We start from the raw sequence: 27,932 nt of genomic DNA on the forward strand, positions 1-27,932 counted from the left end.
TACTTTTTTTAAAAAAAAAAAAAAATATATAATTTTTAATACGGGCCGGCCCATTAAGCCCGCGGCCCGTGTAGGGCCGGACTTGGGTAGTATATTTCAAGTCCGTTTTCCAACCGGGTTTTTTGGCCCGGTCCGATAAAGCCCGAAGCCCGTTAGGGCCAGCCCTAAATGGGCCGGACCGCCCGTTTTGACAGCTCTAATTATTTGTATTGAAAATTGAAGGTATTTTTGGAAAGAGAAAATGTCAATCTAAAAGAATTGAAAGAGATTGTTTTCTTTATACATAGTATATAATAGAACAGATATATACTATAGATTAAGTTTTAAAAAGACTTAGGTGTAAATAGATATTTTTTTGGTGTTACTGAAAAAATCATAATTTTTTTTTCTTTCTTTGTTAAGGATAAAAAAATCATAAATAAATTAATGCATATTGGTTAATAATATATTTGGAGAGAATTTTGGTGGGTCCCGCCAGATAAAGCGATTGTTTAGTTCTCTTTCTTATTCTTATATAATGCAATAGAAACAAACGATTCGTTATCTATAGGAGGAACCAAAACGAGGGTTTAGTCATAACAGTCTACTTTTCTTTCTCTCTATGTTTCATGCAACGCAAACTCCATAAAACATTCATCTACTTTCTATAAACTTCAAAAATATTGATACCCTTTTGCTAGAATCGATTGGTAGTCTGTTAAAGGTGCAAGCTTTTTGGTTTTTAAGGGTTTTGTTTTGTAGTTCCTGTTAGGGTTTTGATGGAAGAAAAGCAAGTTTTGTTGTCATCATTTGCTATTTGGGCAGGGTTGAATCTGGGGGTGGGAATATATGCTGGTGTTAAACATTATAATCAGTCTAATCAGCTTCATGAGGATCAGATTGTGAAGGGGCTCATGAAACTAGTCACCAATGGGAAGGATTATGATGTTACGTTTGATAAGTTTCCTTATTACTTAAGGTACTGTAAAGTGTTAGGTTATTTTCTAGCAAACTTTTTTACCTTTTTTCTTTGTGTTTTGAATATTTGAATTACACATATTTCTGGTCTTATTACTTTAAACGTGGTGTATTATGGTTATGTTGCATTATGATGTCTTGGGTTGTGAAAAACTCATTGAAATAAACCGTAACAGTGCGTTTCGGTGTGTTATAACATATAAGCTATTTTCATAAGTTACCTAAAATACTTGTTATATCATAAGAGAAACACAATAAGTTGTGAATATTATCAGCTTTTTGTTAGATTTATTGTTTTATACAATATCCAATCACTATATATATATATATACTACGATTAGTCCCCATGCTTAACAACATTGTAGTTTCATGATCTATGGATAATCTTTTAGCATAGTGATATATTTGATTATCAAGTTTGTCACATGTGGAATTGATCTAGCCTTGGAGGAATTTGATGTGAATAACTATTTTCCTGATTCATACATATGACAAGAACAACTGTCTTCTCCCTGATTAACCCCCGTCTTATATTTCATATAATGATTGAAATTACAGGGAAAAAGTCAAAATTTTGTTGACAAGTGCCGGATATGTTCATTTGACACAACATCGGTTATCTAAGCACACAAAGAACCTTTCGCCAGTAAGCCGGGCTATTTTGCTTTCTGGACCTGCAGGTATATTGTTATGTACAAGTTTTGTCTTGTCATGCAAACATTATTTTGGTTTTCAAATCATACAACTAATACTAGTGATATTTCAGTTTTTGAAGAATTTTATCAGGAAAATCTTGCCAAAGCTTTAGCACATTACTTTGAATCAAAGCTACTGATTCTAGATATTTATAACTTCACTTGGAAGGTAGCTTTTTAACATCTTTTTTACTTTACTTTCTCTGGTTTTTGTGTTATATATGCAATCATAACTTTCATGTTTTCCTTGTACAGATGCAACTCAAACACGGATGTCCAGTAAGTTTCGTCTGCTACACATTTAGTTTCTGCTCCACATTATGAACTGAAGATACTTCTCTTTTTACTCTATATTAACATATTTTTTCTGACTTTATTGTTCCATGAATGTATAATTTGAATTTGTCGGTTGAATTAGAGATGATACTAACCATTAATGTGAATTTTTTTTTCACAATTACTTTTGGAAAGAACCTACTAACTTTTAATAATTGTTGGCTCATAGTGAAATTTTTCTAACTTGTTATACACTAGTATTTAAAAAGGTTCATATTTGATGTGACTTTGCAGTGCGCGTCTGCATCTGGTTTATTTGGTTCCCGGTCAATCCTCTCTTCAAAAGGCATAATTAGAGGTACTAAAGGAAGATTCTGAACATGATATTTCTTGTTTTATAAGTACTCCTTTTGGAGTTTATTCGTAAATGACTTCAAAATAGTGAATGATTTGACAATGTATCTGTGGCTTTGAGTTTAGGTAACGGTATTCAGTTTTTATACCTCTGTTAGTGATCATAGTCTTACATTCTGAAAGATCATTATTACATCTCTATTGTTTCTTAAATTATTTGTATTGATTGACATCTTGGAGTTTTGGCCTTTATCTAAGTGCTACTCTACAAAGACAAAGTAGTTCATTTGAAAATTCCAATAATCCTCCAAAGCGTCATAAGAATGTCTCTACTGCATCAAATATGAATTCTACTAGCCAATGTGGTCCATCAGATGCAGGCCATACTTGAAGCGAAATTGTTTTCATTACTTAGAATGCCTCTATTTTTTTCTTTCTTTTAAGATGATCTTCTTGTGTTAAGTCCATAAATTTTCTAGGCTAGGGACGTGATGCTTTATTTTATCGTTGCTAGTGCATGATGTTACAACAACCTTCCACAATATGCTTACTGCTTTTGTTTTGTTTTTTGTTTCAGCTCCTATGACGTGCACAAGCCGTGTCTGTTTTGATGAAAAGCGTCTCCTAGATTCACTCTACAAGGTGATTATATCACTGAAGGCTTTTCAAAGCTTAAATTTTTTTTGAATCAAAGAAAACATTATAGTTGACGAAATTGCGGTGACATTGTTCAATTTAAATTTTAACAAGCAACACAATTGTAATTTTTTTTCAGGTCTTGCTTTCTATATTGGAAACTGATTCTGTTATCTTATACATCAAGAATGTTGAGAATGACTTTCGACAATATCCTAGGATGTACAATTTGTTCCATGAGCTATTAAATAAACTTTCAGGGTCAGTTTTGATACTTGGTTCCCGGATTTATGATTCCGAAGATAAATGTGTAGAAGTTGATGAAAAACTCACTATGTTATTCCCTTGCAACATTGAGATCAAACCGCCTCAAGATGAGTCTCGTCTCAAAATTTGGAAAGTCCAACTAGAAGAGGCCATGACAAAGACTCAGTTGAAACACATTTCTCAAGTGCTTGCAGAGAATAACATTGGTTGTGATGACTTGAATACTATCGGTCATTCTGACACTATGCTACTAAGTAATCACATCAAAGAGATTGCCGCATCTGCAGTGTTTTATCAATTGATGGATAACAAAAATCCAGAGTACCGAAACGGAAAACTAGTTATATCAGCCGAGAGGTAAAGTCTTGGCAATGGTTGTTTGTGTAATTAATTAAAGAAAAGTTTTTTTGGTTACTAATACTGGACATATGCAGTTTGTGCCATGTATTGAGCGTGTTCCAGAAGGGTGAAAGTAGCGATAATGATAATAAGAAGACTACAAAAGAATCAAAGAAGGTTTGTCAAATATATAATTTCATCTTTTATGTTTAACTCATTTCTGTTTGTTTTGCATTGCGGCTTATTTATGCATACTTGCAGGAAGTTCCTCCTGACAATGCCTTTGAGAAGAACATAAGACGAGAGCTTATCTCTGCAAACGAGATAGGGGTGACTTTTTCAGATATTGGTGCATTGGATGACGTTAAAGAATCACTTCAAGAAGCAGTTATGCTTCCCCTTAGAAGACCAGATATATTCAAAGGGGATGGGGTTCTGAAGCCATGTAAAGGTGTATTACTTTTTGGACCTCCTGGTACAGGAAAGACAATGCTCGCAAAGGCAATTGCAAATGAAGCTGGAGCAAGTTTCATCAATGTCTCTGCATCCACAATCTCTTCATGTTGGTTTGGAAACGGTGAAAAGAACGTCCGAGCTTTGTTTTCACTAGCAGCAAAGGTTTCCCCAACTATTATTTTCATTGATGAAGTTGATAGCTTGCTTGGGAAGCGGTCTGACAATGATGACAAGACAATGAGAAGGATTAAAAATGAATTCATGTCCCACTGGGATGGACTATTGTCAAAACCTGTCGAGAAAGTTACTGTTCTTGCTGCAACCAACATGCCATTTGGCCTTGATGAAGCAATTATAAGACGCTTCCAGCGCAGGTAGAATAAAATCACATATTTCTCATGAACCATGATCATATGTTGCTTCTGCTCAATTGCAACATTTGAACAAGGACAACCATTCATTATCTTCATCATTTTTAGTGATTAGTTAGGTTTTCACAAGAATAAAAAATGTTTCTGTTAAACCTAGATTTGGTTAAATTTTGTAGTAAGGTCTAAAATTTAACCTATAAAAGTATGATTAGATTGTTAACTATATTGAATTTACCTTTAGATAAATAAATCTTGTGCTGTTAACTGTGCTGCAATAATAACTCTAGAAACTCACCAGAATGTCCATGGTTCAATCTTGAAAACTAATTTATTAACATGCTAACATTTGCCTATAAAAATCCGTGCAAGAATAGCAACTCCTTAATTTTGAAGCATCTTGCAAGCGTATGATTGCATGGTTTGGTTTCACGGTATGATGCAGACTCTCGTTTTTGAAATCTGTGGATGACATTTCTGTTCATGGCAATTTTGAGCAGGATAATGGTTGGTCTTCCGTCTGCTGAGAAGAGGGAAACGATCTTGAAAACTCTTCTAGCTAAGGAAAAACACGAAGATATAGACTTCAAAGAGCTTTCAACTATGACAGAAGGATATAGTGGAAGCGACCTTAAGGTTCAGTTTGTTTGTCATTCTCTTTTTCATATTCCCTGCTTCTGGTTTGTCGTGATAATGATCTCTTGACATTAATTTCTGTAAACAGAACTTGTGCACCACTGCAGCCTATCGCCCCATTAAGGAGCTAATGCAACAGGAGAAGGAAAAAGAAATGGTAGATGCTAAACTATTACATATAATAATGTGATTGTTAAAATGATCTCCATCAAATGTATAGTGTTCATGTGCACTGTAAAGCTAAGTAATAACATTAACCACCACTTATTTCAGAAAAAGAAGAAAAAGGAGGCAGAAGTTGAAAAATCAGAAGATGTTTCCAATACTGGAGATGAAGAAAAAAGTGATCAAGTGATTGCCCTCAGGCCTCTAAACATGGAAGACATGAGACAGGCAAAGGAAAAGGTATATTTGACTTTAAACACTATTCATGTCATTTGCTGTAACGTTAGGGGCTTGTTTATATTAAGCTAATTTGAGCTTATTTACTAGTATAAGCACTTGTAAGATTGTTTGGAAGAACTTATAGAAACAACTTATGACATGCCCGTAAGTTGTTTTCAAGACATATTATAGCTTATATGAAAACAGCTTGACTTTATCTTATCTTTTGCAACTGAAATAGCTTATACATAAGCACTTATATTTCTTACCTCGAGACTTTGTAGGAATATACTTGATACCTAAATTTCAAGATATGCATTAAATTAATCTAATAGATGCATGTGTAAATAAATACAGGTGGCTGCAAGTTATGCTACAGAAGGATCAAATATGAAAATGCTGGAGCAATGGAATAATTTGTATGGAGAAGGAGGTTCAAGGAAGAAAGAGGAGCAGCTCAGTTATTTCATTTAGATTGTAGAAAAATAGTTCTAATATGGACATGTCAATATTGAACTCAAAGAAAGTAGGAGTAAATGGTAAACATTTTAGATATGATTAATATTTCTAAATCACATGCTTAGACATTAATTTTTTTAAAACTGATTTTATGGTTCCATTGGACAGCCAAGTCAGCGGCTTTTAAACTGAACACAATGTTTTTTTTTTTTTTTTACTAACCCACCAAAAGATACAGCATAAAAGAGCACTCCGGAAGAAAGATAAAACCAAAACCAAGCTACAAGGTTAAAAACTAATCATGGATTTTTTTTTTTTGGAGTATTACGACGAAGGGAACATGGTAAATATAAAATAAAATAAATTTATAGTTTTTATTAACTAGTGATTGAATTACTTTATAACTAGTGATTGAATTATTTATAAATATAAAATAAAACAAAAAAGATATGGCTAATTAACATGGTAAAGCTTTTCCTTCAAAAAAAAAAAAAAAAACATGGTAAAGCTTTTACTTGTGTGATGTATGCTTAGTTTTTTTTATTGCATTTTAAGTTATTTGTGTGCCGCGTGCTTAGTTTGTTGTACTTGCATTTTAAATTAAGAAAATAAAAATAAATTATTTTACAAAATTTTATTTTTCCAAAAATAATAAAAAAATAGTTAAGTGTATTATTTTAATTTAATTATAATCGATAATTTTATGTAATTATAAAAACAAAAATTAAATAAGAATAAAAAATAAAAAATAAAAAATGGTGGGGTAGAGTGTTGAATGAAAAACCATTGGAGAGGGTAAAAGTTGAATGAGTGTTGAATAAAAGAGAGAAAATGATTTGAAATGTTGAGAATTGAAAAAATGGATGTTGAATGATCTAATAAACCATTGAGGATGGTCTAATACCCGGTCATTGGTTTTCACAAGTAAGATAGTAACATGGGTAAGTTCACCAAAAAAAAAAACATCATTGGTTTTCACTTTAAATAAATTAATATATCGGGGATTAAATTGATACTCCTATTTACCCAAAAATAATAATAATACTCCCATCATCGGTTTTCACAATCATGTTTAATTTTTGGTAAATTCTTAAGTGATCTAAATTTTAAGGGTATTGATCTATCTCATAAGCAAAATTTATTTAAAATTTGAATTAATATAAAAATATGACATGAATGATTGTTTCGTTTTGAACAAGCTAAAATGGAATTAAATACCAACACCAATAGCAGCTTCCAAGCACAAGGTGTACCTAGAAGACCACTATTAAAATACAATGAGAGTCGGTAACAAAGTCAAAAAGAGCAAAGAAAACAGGGTGATTAGTCTAAGCCCAAGCAAGCCAAAGGACTTGACCACCACATCTGAGTACCAAAAACAAACATGACTTTTATAGCTTTCAGCCACACTAAAGATAACGACTTAATCTTTTCTAGCAACCTGAGACATCGGTTACAATATTATTAAACATACGGTTGTTGCGTTCGTTCCACAAAACCAAAGTACAAAGGAGCCAAATTAGTTGTAGAAACGAACGCTTAGCTTTACCAACACCTGTCATATAAGTAAACTGCATCAAATGATCTGCAACATTATTAGTATCCGCCCCTGCAAAACCAATCCAAAGGTGCACTTGCTGCCATAAAAAAACAAAATATGAACACGGAAGAAACAAGTGCTCAGCCGTTTCAACATGGCCGCAACCTGCTACACAAAGGGCCGTTCTGACTGAATGATACCTCGAAAGCAAAGTATGAATGATAGTTTGATGGATATATATCTTTTAAATTCTAAAAGTAGGAGTCTTGGACCAGAGTGTTCACCTTAAATTTTTGAATTAAGCTAACTTTGCATTAGGTTTCTAATTTATCTAAAAAAAATTCAATAGAAAAACAAAAAGTTATATTTTTGAAAGAGTAGAAGTGTTCACGGTGCATTTTAGCTTGATTTTCAGAGAAATTCATTCAATCCAAAGATAAAGTAAGGCACAGTTCAATTCATTGGTCGATGATTAATAAAAAAAATCGATCTAATCTAATTCAAATTAATGTGATTTAATTTGAATCGTTTTATAGATATCCAAATTATAATTTATAATATTTTTTGTTAATATTAATATCATAAAAACAAAGTAAAATAATATATTTACTGAAAAATATAACATATGGTATATTAAAAATTAATATTAAGAAATGACAATAATAATTGATTATCGTTGAAACATATGAAATAATGAAAAATATCTTAAATGAAAAGAATTAACAGAATTAAAATAGATTTAGAAACCAATTAATATAGATTAATAAAACAAAATTGAGGGAATATTATTAAAATATAACATACTAATAATAAATAAATAAATTATTAAAATATATATTTTGTTTTGATTCAATTTAAAAAAAAAAAAAAACAAACCATAATTTAATTCGATCCTATCAATTTTTTATAAATGAACATCAAAATACACTCAATATTTTTTGAGTTTTTGTGCAAGTTTTAGTTTTTTTAAATAGGTTTATAGTTTTATTTTAAATCGATTTAAATTTAAACATCTTACTAATAAAAGAGGGACAAGAGAGTATTCATTTCGAGAGTATTTAATAATAAATAAACAAACTTTATAACAAAATAGTGTTGATTTTGTTCCCGGGAAGTCTCCATCATCGTAACAAAGTTTTTTTTGGTCTTGTTCTCTGTTTCTTGCAAACTTTATGAAACCTTCATCACCTTTCCACCAATTCAATAATCCTGATACCCTTTTGAGAGAATCGATCACCAGTGTGTAAAAGGAACAATCTTTTCATCGTTCAACAAATTGGGGTTTTTTCGTTCCTTTTTCTTGCATATAAGAGGAAAACGTTGTGATGATGGAACAAAAGCATGTTTTGTTGTTAGCAGCATTAGGTGTTGGGATTGGATTAGGTGTAGGAGTAGGAACATGGGTTGGTGAGAAAGATGTTTTGTTATCAGTATTTAGTGTTGTGATTGGGTTGATTGTAGGACTTGGAATATGGTTTGGTTTTGGAGGTGATTCTGATGAGTCTAATCATATTTCTGAGAATCAAATTGTGAAGGGACTCAAGAAACTAGTCATTGATGGAAAGGATAGTAAAGTTACATTTGATGACTTTCCTTATTACTTGAGGTATTGTAATGTAATATCAATGAATCTTTGAATAATTACACTTTAAATTTGTTGTGTTATGTTATTACTTAAGTTGTATCCTTCTTGATTGTGAAAAGCTCCTTGAAATAAGCTGAAACCGCGCTTTTCAGTATGTTATAAGTTATTTTCATAAGTTATCTTGAATATTCAAATAAGTTGTTCATCTAAATGCGCACAAAATATGATAATCTTTTTGCCATATTTGTTGTTTTATACGATCCAATCACTTATAGCATACCTACTAGCATAAGTTTTGAGAGACTGTTTGGGAGAATTTATGAAAAATAGCTTATGACAATTTTCATAAGTTTTGCAATATAGTTTATTAAAAACAACTTATATAGCATATACAAAAACAATTTAACTTTTTATCTTTTGCTATAAATATAGTTTATGCAAGCTTATACCTAAGTGCTTATCATGATAAGTGTTAATGTTATATGCTGCAAACAAACTGTTTATCCAAACAGGCCCTTAGTCGGCATGCTTGGTGTTATATTGAGTTTCTAGTATTGTAGTTGACTAGTTTCATGAACTATGGACAATCTTTTAGCTTTGAGATATATTTGATTCTCAAGTCCTATCACATGTGGAATTGGTTTAGCCTTAGAAGAATTTATGCCAGTAGGTATGCTATCACATTTGCCAAGAATAACCTTCTTCTTCCCCCTGATTAAATTTAACCCCCCATCTTATGTTTCAATATGATGATTGAAATGACAGTGAAAAAAACAAAATTTTGTTGACAAGTGCTGGATATTTTCATTTAAGACAACATGACTTATCCAAGCACACCAGGAACCTTTCGCCAGTAAGACGGGCTATTTTGCTTTCTGGACATGCAGGTATATTTCGTCCAAATCTTGTCTTCTCATGCGAAAATTATTTTGGTTTTCAAATCATATAACTAGCTTTAATGATATTTTAATTTTTGAAGAACATTATCATCATAAGCTTGCCGGAGCTTTAGCACATTGCTTTGAATCGAAGTTGCTGTCTCTAGATATTGCTCACTTTTCTTTGAAGGTAGTTATTTACATCTTATCACTTTACTTGCTTTGATTTGTGTTGTATATGTTATGATACCTTTCATGTTTTCGCTTCGACAGATGCAGGGAAAATACGGATGTCCTAGAAAAGAACCAGTAAGTTTTGTCTGTTCCACATTTCACTTCAGCTTTGCATTAATAACTGAAGATACTTCTCTTTTTACTCCATATTAAATATTTTTTCTGACTTTATTGTTCCCTGAATGTATATTTAGAATTTATTAACTGAATTAGAGATTATACTGATCATTTAATGTGGTGAATTGTTTTTTCTTTGTGTCATTCTTCACTTTCCTACCCTGAAGTGCACAATTGTTAGATTACCTAATTTCATAATTATTATCGCAAAGAACATGCTAAAATTTAATAATTTTTGGTCCATAGTGAAATTTTTCTAACTTTTTTCTTATAGTAGTATTTTAAAAGGTCCATCTTTGAGGCGACTCGGGAGTTTGTGTCTGGTTTATTTGTTTCCCTGTCAATCCTCCCTTCAAAAGGCGCGATTAGAGGTACTAAAGGAAGTAGCACTTAAAGTTTCTGAACATGATATTTCTTGTTTTCGTAATTACTTGTTAGAGTTTATTCATTCATGACTTCAAAATAATGAATGATTTAGCAATATATACACATTATATTTATGTTTAGAACTTTAAGGTAGCTTCTAATGCAAGTTGTTAGGCCTACTCAACATTCCCATTGACTGATTTTATCATTTTGGTTAATTCTGTTGTGTACTTTGTATGCTTGTTGATAACATAATACGTTTGATATGTAATTTAATTTATTACTTAATTGAACTTGAATAGTGTAACTAGATCCTGTCAGTAAGATTCTCTTAGCAATTTTATACTTGTATTGAACAGATCCTGTATATTAACATTCAAGTTCTTAAGATGATCTTCTTGTGCATGATATTATAATGAGGACTGACCTTTCACAATAACATGCTTACTACTTTAGCTTTTGTTTTCAGCTCCTTCAAACTCCACAAGCTGCTACTTTTTTGATGAAAAGCTTTTCCTACATTCACTCTACAAGGTGATTATATATCACTGAAAGCTTCTGAAATCTCAAATTTGCAATATATCAAATATAACTAAATCCTATGTTGTTAGGATATATTTGTCACAAGTACAGTTTTAACAAGAAAATCTATCACAATTTTTACAGGTCTTGGTTTCTATATCAGAAGCTGGTTCTGTTATTTTATACATCAAGAATGTTGAGAAGGTCTTTCTTGGATCACCAAGGATGTACAGATTGTTCCAAAAGACATTAAATAAACTTTCAGGATCAGTGTTGATACTCGGTTCCCGGCCTTATGATTTAAAATATAACTGTACCAAAGTCAATGAAAAACTCACTATGTTATTCCCTTACAACATAGAGATCACACCACCTCAAGATGAGACTCATCTCAAAATCTGGAAAAGCCAACTAAAAAAGGCCATGAAAAAGACTCACTTGAAAGACTACACCACCCACATTGCTGAAGTGCTTGCAGCAAATGACCTTTATTGTGATGACTTGGATACAGTTGACCATAACGACATGACAATACTCAGTAATCAGACCGAAGAGGTTGTGGCATCTGCAATTTTTCATCACTTGAAGGATGCCAAAAATCCAAAGTATCGAAATGGAATCCTAATTATATCGGCCAAGAGGTAAAGGTCTTTGGAATGACTGTTTATGCAATTCAATAAGAGAAGTTTTTCTGGTTACTAAGATTGGATATATGGACATATGCAGTTTGCGCCATGTACTGAGTCTGTTCCAGGAGGGTGAAAGTAGCGAGAAGGATAACAAGAAGACTAAAAAAGAATCAAAAAGGGTTTGTCAACCATTTTTCAGACAGAGCATAATGATTCATTAGATGAATAATCCAAGTAGAAAAAGCGTGATAGTTGAGGACTTACTTAACTAATTGAGAAAACTATATTTTTTTTGTTTTCTTTATTGTCAGGATGATAGCAGGAAAGAAAAACCAAAAGAGTCAAAGAAAGACGGAGATATTAAAGCTTCTGCAAAATCAGATGTATGATCAGTTTCTAATTATATAACCAAATATATATAATATTTTTTTATGCTACAAAAAATATGCAGTTCATGATATATAAGTTCAGCTTTTATGTTTAACTTGTTTCCGTTTGTTTTGCATTGCTGCTAATTTATGCATGCTTGCAGAGTCCTGACAATGCCTTTGAGGAATGCATAAGACAAGAGCTTATCCCTGCAAACGAGATAAAGGTGACTTTTTCAGATATTGGTGCTTTGGATGATGTTAAAGAATCACTTCAAGAAGCGGTTATGCTTCCCCTTAGAAGACCAGATCTATTCAAAGGTGATGGGGTTCTGAAGCCATGTAAAGGTGTATTGCTTTTTGGACCTCCTGGTACAGGAAAGACAATGCTTGCCAAGGCAATTGCAAATGAAGCTGGAGCAAGTTTCATCAATGTCTCTCCATCCACCATCACTTCGATGTGGCAAGGACAATCTGAAAAGAACGTCCGAGCTCTATTTTCGCTTGCGGCGAAGGTTGCTCCAACTATTATTTTCATTGACGAAGTTGATAGCATGCTTGGGCAACGGTCTAGCACTCGTGAGCACAGCTCAATGAGAAGGGTCAAAAATGAATTCATGTCCCGTTGGGATGGACTATTGTCAAAACCTGATGAGAAAATTACTGTTCTTGCTGCAACCAACATGCCATTTGACCTTGATGAAGCAATTATCAGACGGTTTCAGCGCAGGTAGAACCACACATTTGTCCTGAATCATGATCATCTGTTGCTTCTGCTCAATTGCAATCATTTGAACAAGGACAAACATTCATTACTTTCATGATATTCAGTGATTGGTTAGGTTCTCATAAGAAACAAAAGCTTTTCATAAACATAGATTTGGTCGATTTTTTCTGAAGTAAAGGTCTACAATTTAACCTTTGAAAATATGATTAAATTGTTCACTAGATTGATTCTAGCTTTAGATAAATGAACTTTGTGCAGTTTACTGTTCAAGTATAAGATCTCTAGAAACTGACCAGAAGTTTCAGGGTCCAAATCCTGGAAACTAACATTATCCACTAATTTACGAACATTTACCTATAAAAAAACTGTGCAAGAATAACAGCTCCTTAATCTTTAGCACTGAACGAAGCATCTCTTAGGCCTATTGTTACACGGTTTGATTTCATGATATGATGCAGACTGTTGTTTTTGAGATCTGTGATTGACATTTGTGTTCATGGCAATTTTGAGTAGGATCATGGTTGGTCTTCCGTCTGCTGATAACAGGGAAACAATCTTGAAAACTATTCTAGCTAAGGAAAAATCTGAAAATATGAACTTCGAAGAGCTTTCAACTATGACAGAAGGATATAGCGGAAGTGATCTTAAGGTTAATTTTATTGATCTTTCTCAATTTCTAGTTCCCTACTTGTTGGTGGTGATAATCTATTGACATTAATTTCTGTAAACAGAACTTGTGCATGACTGCAGCATATCGCCCCCTTAAGGAGCTAATACAACAGGAGAAGGAAAAAGAAATGGTAGTTGCTTTATCACTTCTAATAATGCGATTGTTAAAATGGTCATTTTCTGCAAAGCTAAGTAATTACCATTTATTTTAGACAAAGAAGAAAAAGGTGACAGAAGTTGAAATCTTAGAAGAAGCTTCCATTGCTACCGAAGAAGATAAAGAAGATCAAGTGATTGCCCTCAGGCCTTTAAACATGGAGGACATGAGAGAGGCAAAGAATAAGGTGCGTTGGACTATAACCTGTTCACTTCAATTGCTGTAGAGTTGGGGCTTGTTTCTATTGGCTTATTTGAGTTTATCGACTGGCATGAGCAATTGTGAGACCGTTTGCGAGAACTTATAGAAACTACTTATGGCATCCATATGCTGTTTTCTGCCTATTTCCATAAGCTCTTCAAGATAGATTATAGCTTATATGAAAATAGTTTGACTTTATCTTATCTTTTGTTATAGAAATAACTTCTACTTAAGTAATTTTTTGATGAGCGCTTATACTATAAGCATTTAATTAAGTTGTTTATCCATACAAGGCATTAGTACGTGATTTGGGTGCCTTGCCTTGTACTGTCTGGTAAAATATTAAAGACAAACTTCATTACTATTGAGGAATTCTTATTTCTTAAAGGTGACTCGGGAATAGATATCTGGCATTTGGTAGCAAAAGTTAGCAGTTATGAGCATTAGCTTTCATAAGTTATTCCAGGAGTTTCAACTTTCAATTAACCCTACCTTCCATTTATCAATGAATATTGCACCATGGTTTATTTCCTACCTTGTGCCTCTCTAGGAATACACTTAGGGCCTGTTTGATGGTCAAAATAAGAGAGATAGGATAAGTAAGCCATCATATTCATATCCTGTCTCAATCCATTGCTATCTGATAAGAAGGACACTTTTTCAGCCCTCTTTTTTTTTGTAAGAAATTTTAATGATCAAATTATACATTATTATGTTGAGGTTTTTAAGCTTAATTGTTTAACAATGTCGCCCATTTGTAAGAACGAATGCCTTGTCTTCTTCCAGTTGAATAATTATTTTTAGGCATAGAAATTGATGGATGCATGTGTAAATACAGGTGACTGCAAGTTTTGCTGCAGAAGGATCAATAATGACCAGGTTGAAGGAATGGAATGATTTGTATGGAGAAGGAGGTTCAAGGAAGAAAGAGGAGCAGCTCAGTTATTTCTTTTAGATTGTGGAAGCCAATTTTAATATGGACACATCAATATTTGTCCAAAGGATGTATATATTATAAGGCACTAATCATTCAGTAGAGAGATATTGAACTCAAGGCATGATAGATTTTTGAATGTGAATAGATTTATTAATCCCAAGGAATGTGTAACCTCATCATGCACCATGTTTGGGAGAGTCTCGAGTTTATGTAAACCCTTTATCATAGGTATATGGATTAGATATGAATCACATTCTCAAGTATATGGATTAGATATGAATCTCGCATTCTCAAACATTAAATATCAGAGTATTACTTTTCCCACCCTATAGATTCTCACGCGCCCTGTGTCTTTTTCAAAAATGCCGTTGAGGTTTTCGGATTTCATAATCCGGAATCATGTTTACTATTTCGGATTTTATAATCCGGACAATTCTTATGTATAATCAGTCATCAGAATCTCTCACATTTCAGCAGTATTGAGTTTTGCTTTTAAAAACAACGAAAAAACTAAGTAAAAAATGCTAAAAATCTGTCAAATAAAATCATAAAAATATAAAAATACCACCAAAAAATTCTAAAAATCAAATAAAACCAGTGCAAATTTTTTCAGATTTTTCTGAGAATATGAATAATTAAAAAAATAAATGAAAAATGGGTCTAAACAATGAAATTTTGAATTTTGAGGGTCTAAACAACGTCGGTCTTTATTATAAGATAAGGTTTACTTTAAGTTAATTCAATAAAATATATACTACGTCGGTTTTTATTATAAATATAAGGTTTACTTTTAGGTTAATTCAATAAATGATGTTTTTTTTTTTTGTAGATTATAAATAATGTATTTAATCTATATAAATTATTTACTGAATGAATCTACAAAGTAAATTTTATCTTATAATAGAGAGCGAATGAAGTACTTGGATTACGAGGTCCTTTTTGAATGGTAGGTCTAAAATCATTGGAGGTTGACTAACTATTTATATATATATATATATATATATATATATATATATATATATATAAAGATAAAATGACAAATACTTCCTCAGTTTCAAAATGAACGTCGTTTAAGATTTTTACACACATATTAAGAAATGCAATGATTAGAATAAAGAGAATAACAATTTTACCAAATTATCCTATCAACTGTTGGTTTCTTTACCACTATCATAAATGCAAAGTAAAAATAATGTTTTGGGAACGGTGTATATAAGGGTACAATTGGAAAGATGTGATTAATATTTTATTGGAAATAAAAAATGACATTCATTTTGTAATAATTTTTTTTCTCTGAAGTGACACTCATTCTGAAACAAAGTGGGTAACTGTTAAAACTTACGGATAACACTTGGGTGACATTGTGGTTAGTGACATTGACCAACCAGAATGTCACAAGTGTACAAAAAATTAAAAAACTTTGTGAAAGAGAAAGAAGAAAGCCACTTGTACCATTGTGGTTGTTCAATGTCACTAATGTCACTAATCACAATGTCACCCAAGTGCTACCTAAAACTTACACACACAATCTGGAAAGACAATGATTCAAATCCTCGGGTCACAACGATCAAACTTGTAATTTCAAGATTTTTTTTTCAAGTTGTATTGTGAAGTATTTCCTCCGGTCCTATTTATAAGAAACATTTGACTTTTTTTATTCATTGTATAAATGATGTATTTGGTCTATATTCTAGATTAGATACATCAATTACTCAATGAATCTAAAAAATCAATTTTCTCTTATAAATATGATCGAAGGAAGTATATGACTTATGAATCGACGACTACTTATTTATTTATTTTGATCAAGTAGTCTAATGGTTATAAATTCTCTTTTAAAAAAGATTAAGTTGAATGTATGAGGTTCGAACCTTCGTACATGCATATATTATATGCAATGTCTCTGCCAACTGATTTAACCCGCAAATTTAATTACATCAATTAACATCATTTTATTTTTGCTATTAAAAAAAAACAGCATTTTATTTTATTTAACTTTTTTATTTATATTTTTGTCCAAATATTTTTATTTGGGTTTGTGGTGAAGAAAAAAAAAATTCATATGCATCGCGGAACATTTACCGGTAATAATTCAACCGATACAAATCCATAGCTAGAACCCTCTCTCTCTCTCTCTCTCTCTCTCTCTCAACGTTGTTGTTTGATCGTCTTCTACCTCAACACCAATTCAATTCAATTGAGAATAATGTCAACTCCATTAGAGAGATACCAAAAACTTTCCCTAACAGAGTCTCTTCCTAAAAGCTATAGATACCCAATTGCCTGCAAAGAACTAAGCTTCATTCTCAGAGAAGCTTTTCATAAATTCCCCAAAAATTTGCAAACCATAATCTTCCAAGATACTCTCTCCGCCTTCCGTCTCCTCCCACAGTACGTTCTTTCTCCAATTTTTCTATATATTTATTCAATTTAAACATATTATTATGGTTTCATTCATAATACAAATAATATGAATTTATGTTTTCTTGAAGCTTGGATTATGTAATTTTTTTTCCCTTTTAGATATTTTGTTGATTATGTTATCATTGTTAGCTTGAGATAAATAAGCATATACCCTAGCGCAGCAGATATGAATCATTTACCATTGTTTAGCTGCAACCATATAGGATAATTTTCATGTGCCAATGGAAGGTTTATGCTTTTTATTGACTATGCTATAGATGAAACCATGAAATGTGATTTATGTATTTTCTTAGTGGAAACAAATGTCTCTGACAAATTTTAATCAATGTTAATTTGATACTAAGGCCTTGTTAGGATATACAACTTAATTAAGAACTTATAACATAATCGCTTATCATATAATTGCGTATGTATAGCTTATTTTTATAGCAAAAGATAAAATAAAGTCACTGTTTTCAAATAAGTTATAAGTTGTTTTCATAATCTATCCTGAAGAGGTTGTGGAAATAAGCTGAAAAAACTTATGGACATGTCGTAAACTGTTACCATAATCTCTCTCCCAAACAGTCTCACAAGTGTTTGTGTTAGTTATAGATAAACTCAAAAGATCAATTTAAACAAGCACTAATTTAGCATCTAAGTGCAGTCTTTCGAGGATCCTTTTGTCTAATTATTTTTGTTGATTCCCTCTAATTCTAGAATGGAGACTCAGAGCGCTGTTTCGGCAGTCCATTTACTCTTTCAGAGTGTAGAAGCGGCACTGCCGAAACAAAAAAAGAATATGGCTGTAACAGAATTTAAGCAGGCAATGATTGCTCATAAAAGACGCTCTAAAGCTCACCAGGTAGAGAAAGGTCAGATTTTAGTTAAGAAATTCGATTTGTGTTATTTTACTTAAGAAGGACAACAAGTCATGTTTAAGAAGTATCTTTTTCATCTATTTCAGGTTCATTGCAACTACCAGAAGATATTCTTGTACAAATTTTCAGTTTACTAGATATGCGATCTTTGGTCTCTGCGGGGATTGTCAGTAGGTAATTCAGTCCCTTTTTATGCGAATTATTTATGTTTCATCAACTAATCATTTTGGCCTACCTATGTGTTCTTGACCACGTGAAACTGTGTGGGTGCTAATCATACATTTTTTTCCCCTGAATTGGCCACTACATTTTGTCATGAATATTGTTAGATAGAACTATCGACATTGATCTGATGGCCTGACTTGATATTGCATTTAGGTCATGGAATATGGCTGCAAATGATAACTGTTTGTGGGAGTCGCAGTATGCTGTACTGTATGGTGATGCTGCTAAACAACGCCCTATGGGACCAGATGAAGACAGGAATGATAAGCTTTTACAGAAACCCCAGGATACTAAAATGATCACCGACTGGAAAAAAGCTGTTAAAGGAGCATACACGGGTAAGCCTGCCAAATCTTGATTTCTTACGGGTCAAAGATGAGGTTTAATATGGTTTTCTGTTCACAACAAATGTTTCAATGAGTTGGGAATTAATTTATTTTTAAATTCTATTGTTGCACATGGGGATCGGAAATAAAAGTTTATTCTGGAATCCTAACTACACCTTCAAAAACTGCCAGAAATGTTGATTTTCATGTGTTTTGTCAGTTCAACTTTAATGCTATTAATGCAGAAAGAAGTTACTCTTCCTCTCACGCAGATGGAGAACATGTGTGCTACTAGCATATTCATATTTTCTCTTCTCACCACATTTGGTCTGTTTTTGTGTAGGAGCACTATCCAGGAAATTAGCAATCAATCGAGGATACTGTGAATGCTGCAAAACTATAGTTTGGTTAAACAACTCAAGATGCCCAAATGTACATGGAGGAATGATATCTGAAATTCACGATATCGAACCTGTAACATCAACAGCAACAACAACAACCAAGCCTTATCCCACTAAGTGGGGTCGGCTACATGGATCAAATTACGCCATAGTGTTCTATCATAAACCAAATTTGGATATCGAACATGTAACATCATTCCAGGTATATTTTGTATTTTATTTAGCCATTTTATATTATCATAGCTTTTTCTACTTTGGAAGGTGCAACAGGGGCGGACCTGAGCAGGGCAGGGTGTGGCAATAACCACACCAGCTCAGGCCCAAATATTTTTTTTTTAGCCCAGCCCAATTTTGTTTGTTTTCTCGGCACTCACTTAGCAGAACACGTTTTCCTTTTCCGTTTCTTTTCCAAATCGACTGCTGCACGCACGCAACACACACAACCCACCGGTCCTGAAGTCCACCACCACCCACCACTGAACCGCCATCGGCCGTCTCTCTCCTCTCCTCTCTCTCTCTCTCTCATCCCATCTCCTCTTCTCTCTCAGTCAGTCAGCCATCTCCTCTCCTCTTATCTTTAGCATTGATTTTATTTGTTACTGAAATTGATTTTAACTTTTAGTGATTGCAGTATCATTGTTGCACCAGAATAGTTTGCACCAGTAGCATTGTTTTTGATTCCTTTGATAACCATCGCATTGTTTTTTATTCCTTTGATAACCATAGCAACTAGTTTTACATTACAGGTCTAAATCAGTAGCATTGTTTTTGATTCCTTTGATAACCATAGCTGTTTGGATGCTTGTACTTTGGTTTTTGGTTTGATTGCCTCTAATATTTTGTTTGTTGTATAATTGAATTAGGATGAAGAAATTTTTTCCAGTTATGCCTAGAGCCCATTTTCAACAAATGGAAAATAGAGCATTTGCTTTGTAATTTTGGTTGCTACAACCACTTTTAATATAACTTCTTATTAAATTTTGTATTATTCAATCATATGAAAAAAAAAATATTGCCCCACTGATATTGGAAGTCCAGGTCCGCCCCTGAGGTGCAAGCACTTGGAATGGGGGAGCGTGGTATAATGTCTTCTGGGAGAGGGTTGAATATATAGCATTATCATCACACAAATCTTTAAGCTGTGCCTGTATTGCAGTACTTTATTAGCTGCAGTCTGAATTCTACCTCATGTAAAAGTATATAGTATGAATTTTGTTATCTTGGATTATATTTATAACAGATTTGCATGAGAACAAGTTGTATTGCGAAGTATGTTTTGAACTTTGTTTTTCAGAAATTGTGCACAGTTTTAATTTTGATGGGCTATAGAGCTTTTTAGGTGATCCCTGGCAAACCTTCCCATTGGCAGAAACTAGTTCCTCTTCTTCCCAAAATTTGTTCAGTTCATACTTGGGAATATGGAGTTCATTTATACATCCTTGGTGTTCAGTTCACCGCTCCTCCTACCGGAGACAATTCTATTTGAAGAGATGCTCAACACTAAACATGGGTTATAGACTTTTAGTTGTTTGTCATGTAGGGAGGAACTAGTTTCTTCCATAGATCATGTCTTGATTTTCTTTTGCTCTTTCACAACAGAATTTCCTGAATTAAATATCTGATACTGACCGTAAAGGTTTCCTAATTTCAGGTTGCGGAATATCTTCTGAATGGTTCTCTACCCATGAAATATTATTCCTCAGACAGCGACAGCGACAGTGATTCAGAAGGAGGGTCACTTTCTAGGTTATGGGCATATCCCAAGCAATTAAAACAATAATAGGGGGGCACTGAATCAAATATATGGCCATTATGTTCTTGTATGATTTTATAGGTATCCTGGAATTTTTTTGATCCAGCTGGTATCCTTCACCACGAAAAGAGCTGATTGCAATTCTGGCGTCCCAGGAATTAGATAATTGTCAACTTTGAAGTTTAAATCTATACTCATTTGTTTCTCTAGTTTTTTTTTTTTTTAATGACAAATATGTTAATGAATTGGTTGTTAGAAATGTTAGTGGGGGAATTGAATTCAGAGACCGTTATCTATTCAACTCTTATGTTCCTTCCCTCGAACCACTTTATGTTTTTTATTTTGTCTTCACCTCTTAATATCTCCGCTAAGCAAAAAATTGGGAAGAGGGAGTGTATATGTGTATATTATGAATTTTAGTGAATGTAGTGTGTTTTGATTTAAGTTTGCAAACATACTTATTGATAAACTTTATTTTTTTTGAGAGAGAATACTTATTAAACTTAATTTAATGTAATGTAATTTTATGTTCAGATACATCTTTCTGTAATGTATGTTTCACAAAATTGAATTTGTTTCGATCATATTAATCAAAAGTATTTTAACTGTTTTTCAGAAAATGTTACAACTAAAAAGAGTCCAAACTTTTAACTGTTTTTTCAGAAAATGGTACAACTAAAAAGAGTACAATAAAGTGACATAAAATAAAGATGACAAATTGGAGTATTTTGGTTTCTCAATTTGGAAAAATGAAGAATAAAAAGTATCGGAGGTTGTAGTTTCGAATCATAATCTATTTTATATTGATCAAGGATATAAACAAAGAAGGATTAACATAATTCACGCATCATTCCTTAAAAAAAAATAATTCACGAATCATATACTCATAATCCATTTTCTATTGATTAAGTATATAAACAAAGAACCACATTTCTTCATGTACTTAATTAAACCTTATAGGAATTACTAGGATGGCACAACATTTGTTCATTAAAAACTAGGACGAGCCTTGTTTTAAAGGGCAGTCCCAACATTTGTTCAACAAAAAAAAAGGAAGGCACAACATAAGGGATCAATTGAACATTATAGGACTTATGGAGTATGTGAGGGTAATATGCTAATCAAAATTAAAACTGCTATTAAAATACATTACAAGCTTTGAACATGAAACAAGCCTAAATTCAAACAAGTTTAAGTGTGGGATTAGAGGCAAAGCCATGCCTCCTAAAGGGAAGGAACTTGGGGACCTCAAACAGTGAGCTTGATACTGTATGAAAGATCAAATGGTAGAAATTTTACATTTACAAATCAAAGTGTCTTTGAAATTGTAACTGAATGAATTGTAAGGTATCCTCACAATGAATACATATTCTCTCCGCTATAGCCCGACCAAAGAATAAACACACAACACACACAAATTAAACAAATTGAAAAAAGAAAATTGAACTTGGCAAGCACTTCATTAGATGAAATGGAATACACGTTCATCAAGTCAATGTATACAACAAAATGTTGATGCCTTGACATTTAATTAAAGGCTACTGATAAACAATTCAAGATAAACCTAAAAACAAATCTGGGACTAGATAGACTTTTATTCCTCAAACTATATTTCACTCAATTAATCAAAATAGAAAGAGGAGATGCAGTAAGACTTGTAAATTTGACATCTGAACAAAACAGCTAATCCTGCAGATAATTTATTCTAATCCTTTTTAAACCCTGCGATCGGTATCTGGCTCAAAACCTTAGCATCAAGCACTGCATACTGTTTCTTGATCTCGATCATTGCCTTCTCAGCCAGTGCATCAACCTGGTCTTCATTTTTCTCATACACCAGTGGCAGTGTAAACAATGAAACATAGACTGTATTTCACCAAATGGACTCATTTGTTAAGAGAATACCATAAAATAAAATAAAATAAAATAAAAGGTATATTTTAAGCATAAAACAAATCACAGGCAACATTGAGAAGAATAATGGAATTTGAAGCATGAACACTTACATATATAAAACAATGTCAAGAAATTGAAGCAGCTCCCAATAACTGAAATAAACCACAATCCAGCAATAACCTGATAACAGGACAAAAAAACACCTTAGTCCTACTAGGCTATCTAAATCACATTGCAAAATGGAAAATAAAATTGAATTTGATATGAATGGATATGATTCAAGCTTAAAGCATAGCTTTGTGTGTGGATGAAAGACGGAACAACTTACGGTAAGAAACTTCTTGATATCTCTCCCAGTTCCAATTTCCCTCAAAATAGCGAAAACTTGGTTAATTTCAATTCTCAAAACAGAAGCAGCCTCAAAAACGCATTCCTGAGGAATCACGACATGTGGAATTTGCAGTGGAGACCTAGTTGTCAAAAATGTCAAAGACAGCATGAAAATGCATAAATTAAGATTGAGGATACAAGTTATAACAATTTTGACCTTATTGTAAAGAGGGACACACACCAAACAAAGTCGAAAAAGAAAAGGTACATGAATTTCGAAAGGCTTACTTACTTGTGGATAAAGACAGATGCATTAGACCACAAGAAAAGAGCAGCAAGAGCCAAAATCATTAAATGGCAAACAAGAGTTATGAGGTTGTATTGCATCAACTCAAAGAAAACCCACAAGGCAGTGCCAGCACCAAGTGCAATTGCTGTGCATTTCTTGTTCCTCCATAGTAAAATATCCGCAGCTGCAACGGAAATGTTGTTCATAATGTAATAATGCAACAGAGAAAATGGACTTAATTATAACCATAAATGAATAAATATTATTAATCAGGATCAAAATGTTCCACGGAAAGTGGGTAAATAAGTCCCAATTTGAAAGGTAATACTACTTTTAAGAAATTTATCGTGTCGGTGTTCGTTGTTTTCCAGTACTAAAAATTTATGGCAACAACCATACGTTTGCGGAATAAGTGATAGATATTAGAGCCACTTAAACATTTAACACGAGGTATGTATAAAAAAAATTGAGAGATCACTCCGGCTTAAATGGATCTCAGTTATATTGAGAGGCGTAGTATGCGGTTAAAAGCAGTGATACTTTGTTTAACCTAAAATAAATTATGCAAGAGTTTTGCAAACAAGAAACCATCCTAGCTTTTGATATATAGTATCTAAATATCAATATAAACCAAACATTCATATATAGTATCTAAATATCAAATATAATAAGTACATTAATACTCCAATATAACAACCATGCAAGATATCGTTGATGCGATCACAAGTTAACCAAATTCAATCTAAGCCTTACATTCATATACAGTATCAAAATATCAAATGCAGATGCGTTAGTGAAAGGAATTAAGTTAAGGCGTACGTTTTCCACCACCTAAGACCTTGTGGACAGGGCGATCACGGCCGAAAAGGCGGTAAACAGTGTTGGATTTAGCGAGTGGAATCGGTGGCCTGTTGTTGATGTTATGATCGTCTTCGGAATCAGAAAAAGAATCGGAATCGGAGCCATGAAACTTGTCTTCAATCTTATCGTCGAACGATTCAGTATCCACTGCAGCCATGGATGGATGAAAATGGAAATGAATGAGTGAGAGAAAGAGAATAGGGGTTCAGTTGCAGCAATGCAGAGAGAGAGAGAGAAAGAAGAGAAGAGCGAGTTTTGTTCAACGGTTTGTTTAATATGTGGCGTGTTGTTCAGTCGTATATGCCGCAAGTTCGGGAACTAAGTTAGTTTGGGTCAGAATGAATAACGGAAGGAAACTTTGCATTGCACCTATACGTCCTACAATTTTATTCAAGGAAATTTTCTACAAACTAATTTTTTTTTTTTACATATATACTAATACTAGTTTAGAGCCCAGCCCGGCGTTGCTCGGGTTAGATATTAAATAAGTTTGTCTACACTAATACACATGTAACTATTTAAATTGAATTTATTTAACTTTAAAATTATAATAATATTTTAAAAATAAATATAAATGGTAAGATGAATTTCCAATGCAAGAATAAAATGTGTAATAAAAAGAAGAAGAAAACTTGTCAAACATAAATATCAATATAATGTATATAGTTTGTGGAGAGAGATATATGCTAAATAAAGAAGAAGAAAACTTGTAAAAAAAAAAAAAAAAAACAAAATCTTTTTGATAAAAAGAAAGAATTTGTTGAGATATCTATGCAAAATTAAATCTTCACGTAAAACTAGAAGATTAATAAATTTTTTGAGAATCAACGTGGAGTCGAAACGTGACATAAAATACCTTATTTTATTTATATACTATTTATTGATTGACGTCATTAATGAAGTTAAATTTTGGACGTAGCCATAATTTTTGGAAAAGAAAAATAATAAACAGAATGATAAAATTTATGATTTGGTTAGTTGGGAATCAAAATTAAATCAAGGTATTGTAAGTGTGTGTAAACATTAGAAGTGTTTAAGATGTTTGAAAAGTTGTCTTCAAAAATTGAAAAATAAAAATAACAAAAAGATGAAAATATGTTATATTAAAATGTAGCATTAGAAAGTTGTAGAAATATATATATCAAAGTAGGTTAAGTTTAGTTTGGGAAAGCAAAGTTGCTTCCCATCATGGGAAAGGCTAATATTTAAGGACAGCTGGCGGTAGTACATGTAAACCCAACCAAAAAAAAAAAAAACTCAAGGTTTTATATTTTAATATTTTCTATCTCTTTGCTACCTGACCTCCCTGCAATTGTTCTTACTAAAACCCAGCAAAGTGAAAAAAATATCAAAAGCTTCATTGGTGATTGGTTCATCCAAAGGTTCATAATCTTCTTTCTTCTTTCCGGTTTCGTTCAACATGCTAGTCCAAAGCTGGAAATCGAAAGCTTCATTCACTAGTGTTCCTAATCTTCTTTCCATTAGATGAAAATCGAAATCTTCATTTACTAGTGCTCATCCAAAGCTTCATTCACAATATGCAAAGATGAACGCAAAATCCGTCAGATCTGGAACAAAATCATCGTTTCCAGTCAAAGAATATAGTGTTTGAGATTCGTTGGACTTGTTCTGGAACTATTTCACCAACTGATAATATTTTCTTTTCAAATTCTTTTAGGTATTTAAACATGCAGTGCCTCTATGTGACTTTTTGGACTTCATCTCTCTTAGATTGATTTCATAGATCCTTTAACTATTTCACTGATTGATTTTCAAATTTTTAAAATTTTCCAACTTGATATCTCTCAATTAAATGACGAACAATTTGTATCTTTGCTGCAGAAAAAATAGAAAGTGAGCTAAATTCCTGCAGATAATATAGTGCAGAAGACCCATGAATTGTTAGAAACAAAAACCAATAATCAAAGAAATGTAAAATTGTTAGTATTTAATTATTTGGTAGGGTTCACTTTTTTGTTTCACAATACCCATCAATAAGTTAAAGCAATTACCGGATAAAAGATCCCAGCCATCCAAATTAAGAACTAATAAATCTATGGTTGTGGCTGAGCTTTCCCATTATGGGAAAGAACTTTCCTTTCCCATACTAAACCTCACCATCAAAGTATATGTAAGAGAAATAATAGAATTGGCGCTTGACAAACCTGAAGAAGGAAAAATGTTAGATGAAAAAAAGGTTTGCGGTTTCCATTTGTGCTAAATAACAAAAATTTATTTATTTATAGTTAACATTTGCATTAGAATATGCTGTTAAAAGATAACATAATAATTAATGAAACCTTTTTTCTTCAAGAAGAAAAACTAATTGAATGATACAATACTAAAAGATTAGTTAGTAACTAATTGAAGCTTCTTTTTTTAAAAAAAAAACATTTGGAGCCTTTTAATCATAAAATAAGATCATACATGTAAACTTTGTTAAAAGTATTATACGTAGTTTGTTGAGATATTTATGTTACATAAAATATTAGAAATTCAATAAAAATTTAAATAATATATTGAGTGGATAAGATCAATAGTTTGTTGAGATATTTATGCCAAATAAAATATTAGTTTTAAAATAAAAAAATATTGAGAATAAACGTGGAAGTGACATGTGACATAAAAAACCTTACTTTATATATATACTATTGATATATAGAAAAAGGAAAATAAAGTATTTAAAAGATTCATTAAAGTCGTGGTACATGCATTGTTATATGTACGGGTCGGGGTTCGAACCCTGAACACCCCATTTATTCACACAAAAAAAAAAATGGTCGTACAATGATCCACGTGAATCTAACTCAGTTGAGACGAACGTCGCGGTATGTAAGGGCCGGTTCAAACCCCCAATTCCTAGTTTTTCACTTTTAAGGAGATTTGGGTGTGTCATAGTGTTAAATGTTTTGTGAGTTTTGACATTTATTGTCGAAGTATTATCTTTAAGAATGACAAAGTTTATTGAATAAATATAATGGATAAGAGTACAAGTGGTACTAAACTCACATGTATGGATTTAGTACAAGTGGTACCACATCCACATTTAAAAAATTAGTAGCTCTTGTAAATCACATATCTAAACATACAATTCACCGAGTTGATAAACCACACGTAAAATAAATATAATGATTTTTGTTTTCCCAAAAATTATTACCGAAATTCAAATTTTGATTTAGTAGTTCTCGGATTTAGTGTTGAGAGTGATTCAAATAGAGTTATCTCTTATAAAGCGGATGGATGGTGGATCCCATAGATGAGAAAAAAGTTAGTTGTTTATATTTTTAGAAATAAAAGTAAGTGATAAAATACATAATTTTTAGACATTTTAAATGTAACTTTTTTTTTTTAATGGAAATGGATTTAAATTAGGAGAGGTACAATCTAGAATAAGTCGCAATTGAGGTGACTCAGGTGAGGGGAATGTCTATCCGTCTATATCAACAACAATATATATATGTTACGTTGTTAACATTGTTCAATACATATTAGAGTTGTGATATTTGTACAACTATATGTAACAATTTTAATGACAACTTTTATTTACTCTCTTCCTATTGATCCAAAACAATAGAGAGGAAAAAAGGAAGAGAGAGATTAAGAATATAATGTGAGTATGAAAGAGAAAGTTGTTAAAAAGTTGTCAAACATATATCATTTCTCTACATATTAATCTTTATGGTTTTTGATGACATATCAAATCATTTTAGATTTTTATGCAAACAGTTGAAAATACGTCGGAAAGTAGCTATGTTACTCCTCTTAATTAATAACATTTTTATAAACAATCAATTTCACTAATCCAACTGT

General features: G+C 32.3%; 4 protein-coding genes across 4 annotated transcripts; 3 read left to right on the forward strand and 1 right to left on the reverse strand.

Moving 5' to 3' along the window:
- Nucleotides 1–1,893: 1,893 nt before the first annotated feature.
- LOC11424154 (vacuolar protein sorting-associated protein 4) lies at nucleotides 1,894–6,041 on the forward strand. Its single transcript, XM_039829604.1, has 10 exons — nucleotides 1,894–1,931; nucleotides 2,223–2,286; nucleotides 2,860–2,924; nucleotides 3,058–3,542; nucleotides 3,620–3,701; nucleotides 3,786–4,354; nucleotides 4,849–4,984; nucleotides 5,073–5,170; nucleotides 5,258–5,389; nucleotides 5,726–6,041. Exons 1-9 carry the CDS (start codon nucleotides 1,908–1,910, stop codon nucleotides 5,337–5,339), a joined length of 1,605 nt encoding a protein of 534 aa, XP_039685538.1. The 5' UTR covers nucleotides 1,894–1,907; the 3' UTR covers nucleotides 5,340–5,389; nucleotides 5,726–6,041.
- Nucleotides 6,042–8,440: 2,399 nt separating this feature from the next.
- Nucleotides 8,441–15,052, forward strand: LOC11428492 (katanin p60 ATPase-containing subunit A1). The gene is made up of 14 exons (XM_003592123.4): nucleotides 8,441–8,973; nucleotides 9,718–9,839; nucleotides 9,932–10,020; nucleotides 10,104–10,139; nucleotides 10,459–10,552; nucleotides 11,017–11,081; nucleotides 11,214–11,710; nucleotides 11,796–11,877; nucleotides 12,010–12,081; nucleotides 12,231–12,796; nucleotides 13,307–13,442; nucleotides 13,525–13,593; nucleotides 13,675–13,806; nucleotides 14,659–15,052. Exons 1-14 carry the CDS (start codon nucleotides 8,693–8,695, stop codon nucleotides 14,773–14,775), a joined length of 2,358 nt encoding a protein of 785 aa, XP_003592171.2. The 5' UTR covers nucleotides 8,441–8,692; the 3' UTR covers nucleotides 14,776–15,052.
- A 1,775-nt stretch (nucleotides 15,053–16,827) lies between these two features.
- LOC11428134 (F-box protein At5g52880) lies at nucleotides 16,828–21,199 on the forward strand. Its single transcript, XM_013614175.3, has 6 exons — nucleotides 16,828–17,148; nucleotides 17,881–18,035; nucleotides 18,128–18,215; nucleotides 18,420–18,604; nucleotides 18,936–19,195; nucleotides 20,645–21,199. The coding sequence occupies exons 1-6, from the start codon at nucleotides 16,964–16,966 to the stop codon at nucleotides 20,771–20,773; spliced, it is 1,002 nt and encodes a 333-aa protein (XP_013469629.1). The 5' UTR covers nucleotides 16,828–16,963; the 3' UTR covers nucleotides 20,774–21,199.
- A 965-nt stretch (nucleotides 21,200–22,164) lies between these two features.
- LOC11428135 (reticulon-like protein B1) lies at nucleotides 22,165–24,497 on the reverse strand. The gene is made up of 5 exons (XM_003592125.4): nucleotides 24,081–24,497; nucleotides 23,265–23,445; nucleotides 22,971–23,112; nucleotides 22,753–22,822; nucleotides 22,165–22,612 (listed from the first exon to the last, which is right to left on the reverse strand). Exons 1-5 carry the CDS (start codon nucleotides 24,277–24,279, stop codon nucleotides 22,452–22,454), a joined length of 753 nt encoding a protein of 250 aa, XP_003592173.1. The 5' UTR covers nucleotides 24,280–24,497; the 3' UTR covers nucleotides 22,165–22,451.
- Nucleotides 24,498–27,932: the final 3,435 nt, after the last annotated feature.

This window comes from Medicago truncatula, chromosome 1 (assembly GCF_003473485.1).
Source record: "Medicago truncatula cultivar Jemalong A17 chromosome 1, MtrunA17r5.0-ANR, whole genome shotgun sequence".
Taxonomy (NCBI): domain Eukaryota; kingdom Viridiplantae; phylum Streptophyta; class Magnoliopsida; order Fabales; family Fabaceae; genus Medicago; species Medicago truncatula.

Bases quoted from the DNA above. Each gene is read 5' to 3' on its own strand.
- LOC11424154 (XM_039829604.1), top strand. From the start codon at position 1,908: ATGCAACTCAAACACGGATGTCCA. The intron at 2,925-3,057 runs GTGATTATATCA...ATTTTTTTTCAG, and splicing joins TCCTAGATTCACTCTACAAG to GTCTTGCTTTCTATATTGGA. The intron at 4,355-4,848 runs GTAGAATAAAAT...AATTTTGAGCAG, and splicing joins ATAAGACGCTTCCAGCGCAG to GATAATGGTTGGTCTTCCGT.
- LOC11428492 (XM_003592123.4), top strand. From the start codon at position 8,693: ATGATGGAACAAAAGCATGTTTTGTTGTTAGCAGCATTAGGTGTTGGG. The intron at 11,711-11,795 runs GTAAAGGTCTTT...GGACATATGCAG, and splicing joins CTAATTATATCGGCCAAGAG to TTTGCGCCATGTACTGAGTC. The intron at 13,807-14,658 runs GTGCGTTGGACT...GTGTAAATACAG, and splicing joins TGAGAGAGGCAAAGAATAAG to GTGACTGCAAGTTTTGCTGC.
- LOC11428134 (XM_013614175.3), top strand. From the start codon at position 16,964: ATGTCAACTCCATTAGAGAGATACCAAAAACTTTCCCTAACAGAGTCT. The intron at 18,036-18,127 runs GTCAGATTTTAG...CATCTATTTCAG, and splicing joins AGCTCACCAGGTAGAGAAAG to GTTCATTGCAACTACCAGAA. The intron at 18,605-18,935 runs GTAAGCCTGCCA...GTTTTTGTGTAG, and splicing joins TGTTAAAGGAGCATACACGG to GAGCACTATCCAGGAAATTA.
- LOC11428135 (XM_003592125.4), bottom strand. From the start codon at position 24,279: ATGGCTGCAGTGGATACTGAATCGTTCGACGATAAGATTGAAGACAAG. The intron at 23,113-23,264 runs GTAAGTAAGCCT...TTTGACAACTAG, and splicing joins GCATCTGTCTTTATCCACAA to GTCTCCACTGCAAATTCCAC. The intron at 22,823-22,970 runs GTAAGTTGTTCC...TCCTGTTATCAG, and splicing joins ATATCAAGAAGTTTCTTACC to GTTATTGCTGGATTGTGGTT.